Source organism: Scophthalmus maximus, chromosome 4 (assembly GCF_022379125.1).
Source record: "Scophthalmus maximus strain ysfricsl-2021 chromosome 4, ASM2237912v1, whole genome shotgun sequence".
NCBI classification, from domain to species: domain Eukaryota; kingdom Metazoa; phylum Chordata; class Actinopteri; order Pleuronectiformes; family Scophthalmidae; genus Scophthalmus; species Scophthalmus maximus.
The window spans coordinates 13,999,001-14,005,000 of record NC_061518.1 but is presented as its reverse complement, the minus strand read 5'-3'; the positions used below and the strand labels follow the sequence as shown (position 1 = coordinate 14,005,000).

General features: G+C 44.0%; 1 protein-coding gene across 1 annotated transcript in view; it reads right to left on the bottom strand.

The window, feature by feature from the left end:
• LOC118302440 (C-type lectin domain family 18 member A-like) overlaps positions 1–5,382 on the bottom strand; it is a 10,816-nt gene extending 5,434 nt beyond the window's left edge. The window contains exons 1-7 of the mRNA XM_035628569.2: positions 5,219–5,382; positions 4,250–4,341; positions 1,815–2,048; positions 1,589–1,686; positions 968–1,089; positions 236–343; positions 1–91 (exon numbers count right to left, since the gene is read on the bottom strand). The exon at positions 1–91 is cut by the window's left edge and continues 2 nt beyond it. Of these exons, the coding sequence (XP_035484462.2) occupies positions 1–91; positions 236–343; positions 968–1,089; positions 1,589–1,686; positions 1,815–2,048; positions 4,250–4,341; positions 5,219–5,342 (869 nt within the window). The 5' untranslated portion in view covers positions 5,343–5,382. The remainder of the gene's footprint in view (positions 92–235; positions 344–967; positions 1,090–1,588; positions 1,687–1,814; positions 2,049–4,249; positions 4,342–5,218) is intronic.
• Positions 5,383–6,000: the final 618 nt, after the last annotated feature.

The following is a 6,000-nucleotide window of genomic DNA, read 5'->3' as shown; positions in this document are numbered from 1 at the left end:
GCACACTCAGCACCACCGTAGCCAACATCACACAAGCAAGAGCATTCTTCCTCTTTGAAATGACCGTGTACACACTGCACGCTGCACCGCACTGAAAAACAGACACTAGTATTGCACAATCTGACCCTTCACTTTGAATATTAAAATGAACAAACCCAATTGATGACGCTTGATATTGATACATGTGTAAGTAAACTATTTTAATGCTATTCATCTTTATATCTATGACTGGTACCCTGGCAGAAGTGTCCAGTGAAGCCAGCGTCACACTTGCACTTGCAGGATGAGATGTTGAGATGGCCGTGCTGACCACAGCTCATACGGCATGGATTCCTTGGAATCTCTGATAGAAACAAATATATACAGTATATATATATACAGCATATAGATATACACACACACACACACACACACACACACACACACACACACACACACACACACACACACACACACACACACACACACACACACACACACACACACACACACACACACACACACACACACACACACACACACACACACACACACACATCTTTTTACTGAAATCTGTAATGTCTGACCGAGGGATATAAGTAGGAAACTGGTGACCACAAAATATCAAAAGCAGGATAGAAAATAATGTGTGGAAACAATGAACAATATTGCATGACCAAAGATACTATCGTACGCATTAGTAATCGAGACTACTTAATGTGTTATACATTGCTAACAACAATTTAACAGGACATTGAGGATAGATGCACAAAATTGACCAAGAGAGTGATATTGAAAATTCCAGTTGTATCCTTCAAACACAGTACGGCCATGACAATCCTTTATATTTGCAAGGTTTTTATCCTCGCAATTAATTGTGTCTCAAAAACCTCACTGAGTACTCCCATTGAAAGATATTGTGAATGTAAAATGACAGCCTATATACAGTCACATATAAATACATACATACGTTGTATACATGTCTTACCACACAATCCACCTACATGGTCCCACAGTCTAAAGCAGCCAGACATGGAAGAGGTGCAGAGAGAGCAGTAAGGCCCCGACTTGTAGGGCAACACCAGTCGACCATTCACCTCCCAGTTCCCCCTGCATCAACACAAATATACACTGCTTAGCTAAAAGGAGACACATACTGGTGACGAGTAATGTCACGTGGGCTTTAACCGTCTCAATGCTCAAAATAACAACTTAAATCCCAATAAAGAAAAAAGACTTTTACAATAATCATATTCTCACATCTTCATTCAAAGGTGGTTTCAGATAATCTTTTTTTCCCCCCAACGTATGTACATAAGGTTTCCCTGGAAAGCAGTATTGAAAGTGGGTGGATTATCCTGGTGAAATAAAGCAAACTCCCATCAAAATACAGTAGATAAAATACTAATGATGAATCTGCATTCAGGCACCTGGAACCTTTCATGTAAGTATTGCTGTTTAAATAGTGTAATTATTTGTGAGCTGCATGGCAGATTAAACTGTCAGTTTGTATTTTGTTTAAAACTGAGAATTAATTTGCTCAAATTTTGCGGTTGTCAAATGGGTTTAATGTTTTGATTTTTTTGGTGAAAAGGTGTGTAATTGTTACCCGGGGGAATATGCACAGGCAAATATTTCCCAGGGGTCTCCTCCTCTGTGACACAGCTGGCTGGCACAGCCCACGTGACTCGAAGTGGCCCACACCAGCTGCAACGACGACAACCGAGGGATTAGACGCACAACATCAGCACCTTTAAAACACACACACATGAATATCCGGGAGGTTTCCTTTGATAAACAAAACGCATGCACAGTTTGCATCTGCTTGTGAGTACCTGTGTGTAGTGTTGACAAGTGGCGTTCTCTCCACATCGCCCACTCAAGTAGAGGAAATCCTTTCCCTCCTCAAACCAGGAGTCAATGGCTTCAGAAAATGAGGCAACACCGTGAGGAAGAAGACGTCGGTTCAAGCCAATGTGAGTGAAAGTTGAGGAGCGCTGAGGGGAGGGGCCTGTGTCACATGATGCTGCCATCTCACTTGCAACTAGGGCCAACTCCTCATCCCACTCCTAATGATAAAGACCATGGCATTATTTAGTAATATTGCTTCACATCTGTTATAAAAAACAATCCCACAAAAATGAATGTCATTACACATTTTTCTAGCCATATTTTACACTGGAATAAACATTTCACTAAAGCCGTGTTTTTATTGAGTGGCACATTTTCCAAGGTATGGATTGACTGCTTTAAACAAACAACTGGTTGCCACGCAAACTTTCTCCAATCACTCTGCCATATTTACTTAAATACAAACATTTAGTTCATTCTTTAAGTACAGAGAAGGATTTTTTTTAACGTTTCTCAAATTTATCGAAGCATTTAAGAAGACTAGTCAATTTTTAGGTTTCATAAGGACTTATGTTTTCTCTTACACCAACAAAGAGAAATTTACAAGCTGAAGGACCAAGTTCCTAACACAAGCCAATATGACCTTTATTGCTATGATCTTTCCTCTCACTGTGCTATCTGTGCATACATTAATCTCTCAAAGAAATGACTATCCAATTCTTTTCTGTACAGTTACACAGAGTTTGGAAGATGAATAGCAAAGCAATGACTCTATGTTCTGTATGATGTAGAAAGGCTGATTTCCCTTGAGTTCATCGTTGGCTGCTCTGTGATGTCACGCAGCCACACTTATATGGCGTTCAATAATAAGATCAAATCTCATTGGCCAGGGGTTGTGATTTACATATCAATTGTAAATGCTGAACTTTAATTTCTGCCTCTGAGAAAGACGGCGTGACCTCATAATACTCCTTAGCTTCAAGAGCTCAAAGAAAACCTGCAGATAGAGGGCACTGGGTGAGAAAAGGAGGAGCACCATTTATTCCTAAAATATTGCCATCTTATCTCACCCTTAAAGCAAAGCCTTTAAGGGACCATATTTTAATCACTTTAATACAATCTCACCATAATGCTTACCGGCTCGTTTCTCTATGGAAAAAAATAAAAAGCCTTATTCAGATATTCACAAACACAGCCGAAGCCTTGAGCCTTTTAACGTTTATCAGTAAAGCTCTTTAATAGGCCCCTTCAGCTCGACAAAGCTCCTCTGAGGGGTTTTCACAGGGAAATTACCTGTAATACCACGGCTGTGAATGCAGGATGATAATCCACATCCTCTTTTTTCTCATTACCGCCTTATCAGTTGAGAACAGTTCTCTGAGAGCAGTCGAAGAAAGGGGGCAAGTCTGTACTGGTGGTTTTGAGGATGTAATCTATGAAGTGACAGTTTTCCCTGGTACAAATCTCATATTAGGCCCGGAGGATATATCTAATGCATTGCGAGTGTCATTATCCATCATTACCTCTTGGTCATAATCACACGCAGGCAAGACAGTCATGCGGATATGCAGTAAGTACTGCATGGCAAAGCAGTAGATGGAATAAAATAGGGGGAGGATTCTGGTGGACTGTTTTGCAGAGGATGGAGTCAGAATAACATCAGTCAAAAATTAATATTGGGAGTTCCGGCGCATTCAGCAACACCACGTCATGACCCTTTGACCTGTTATATCACTCTGGCAAATTGATGATTGACATTTTGTTTGCAGTATTTTAACTATTTGTGTTGGAGTTTAGTATTAACAGACTCACAAGTGACTAATGATGTTTGGTTCATTCCTTATTTGTCTAAAATAAAGTAAGACCATTAGCACCACAGTGAAAGACAACTCAAGTAAAAGCCTTTGTTATCCATTCCTTTTTAAGTGATTTGGTTTCCTTTTCATTTTTACAACAGCTGCAGTTGCCTGCGTCTATGTGCTACTACCTGTTTTGTAGTTTAATGGGGGGCAGGGGCCAAGTTTCTAGACTGTTTTAACTCACTGTTGGTGCTACCACCACCACCACCACCACAATCACTGTCTTTCAAGTTTGGCAGCTACAAGCTTGTTCAAATTCAAAGGCATATGGTTTAAGTGTGTTTGCCGACAAACTATGTGTCTAAGTGCATCAGCAGATGTACATTGAACAATAGTGGAGGGCGAGGAAATCTATAGTAAGGAGACAATAATTCTAATAAAGAGCTAAACGTTGAGCTGCGTAGTGAGCATCATCTGTGTGGACAGAGCACCACCCCTGGTTTTTAACAAGAGCGTCAATAAAGGGATTATGTTAAACTTAAACTCCCATTCAGATGACAATGTTCACACCAGTCAAACACATGCACAGAAGGAGCAGACAGACAATAGGTGCCACAAACCATTTTTTGCATGTTAGCTGCCATGGGTTTGACCCGGCTGCGCAGTCTATTGTGCTGGGCAACGATCTGGGAGTACTCCTTCACCCCGAGCCCTGGAAGAAAAAGAGGCACACTCATTTGACCATACTGCTGCTGCTGTTGCCATGGCAATGGAATGCAAATGTGAGTATTTGTCATCGAGTGTGGTGTAAAGTTGGAGCAACTGTGACGCTGTCACAATATCCCTCACATTTCATCTCAAGGTACACTTAAGTTCAACACAAAGTTTCAATCAAAACCAAGGGAGATGTTTATACCACGCTGGCATTAACTAAGCAAACAAACTTAAATGTTAAGCTGCTGTAGGCTTGCAAAACATTATTTCCTTATGAAACTCAGACGCCATACCATATAAAATTCACATTACATTTATATGAAATATATCAAAATTATACTTAATTCATTGATGTAAGGTGAACATAGTGGATACATAACAACATGGTCTGTGAGGAAATCAAATTCACTTATTTTACCACTTTAAGTGACTTAACAGGTCCAAGGAGATTTCAACAAAAAGTTTCTAATGAAGGGATTCAGTTCCCAAGTGAGGATTTTATAATTCTTTTTTTTTTAAATTGTTTTGCAAAAACAACACCAAAATGGTCATTTGTTATACTTATGCCGCATGTCTGCAACACAGCAGGCAGTGACACAAACACTGGTGCTGGTGGTGCTTTGCCAGATGGAAGATAAAACCCACTTGAGTCTACATCTTATTAAATGATTGTCACTTGACATGAAGATAAAAAAAAACTTACCAATACACACACACACACACACACACAAACTTGTTTTGTCTCCTAGTCCCGTCACTGCATTGTATAATAAGTCATGAGTGGAAAGTGATGAGGGAAGTTCATCCTGCACCAGTTCCACACAGCTCTGTCCCTCGTCGCCACCTGACTCGTGCGCGGCCTGAAGTGTGTTTACCGGCGGTGCGGGACTTCTGCGGATCCGGTGCGTGTGCGATCGTCCGGCCCGCGTGGACAGACGGGCCCACCAGAGACAAGGCGACGAACAGGTCCAAACACCGGGAAGCCGTGACGGACCTCATGGTGTCCCGACAGTAGTGGCCGGTGGCTCACGGTCCTCGGTCCTCCCTCTCCTCCCCCCACCCGCCTCCTCTGCCTACTCCCTCCTCCTCCCCCCTCCTCCTCCTCCCCCCTCCTCCTCCTCCCCCCCTCCTGCCTCCTCTGCCTACTCCCCCCCTCCTCTCCTCCTCCCTCCTCCTCCTGCCTCCTCTGCCTACTCCCTCCTCCTCCTCCCTCCTCCTCCTCCCCCCCTCCTGCCTCCTCTGCCTACTCCCCCCCCCTCCTCTCCTCCTCCCTCCTCCTCCTGCCTCCTCTGCCTACTCCCTCCTCCTCCTCCCTCCTCCTCCTGCCTCCTCTGCCTACTCCTCCCTCCTCTTCCCTCCCCCCCTCCTCTGCCTACCCCCCCTCCTCTCCTCCTCCCTCCTCCTCCTGCCTCCTCTGCCTACTCCCTCCTCCTCCTCCCTCCTCCTCCTGCCTCCTCTGCCTACTCCTCCCTCCTCTTCCCTCCCCCCCCTCCTCTGCCTACCCCCCCTCCTCTCCTCCTCCCTCCTCCTCCTGCCTCCTCTGCCTACTCCCTCCTCCTCCTCCCTCCTCCTCCTGCCTCCTCTGCCTACTCTTCCCTCCTCTTCCCTCCTCCCCCCCCCTCCTCTGCCTACCCCCCCCCTCCTCTCCTCCTCCCTC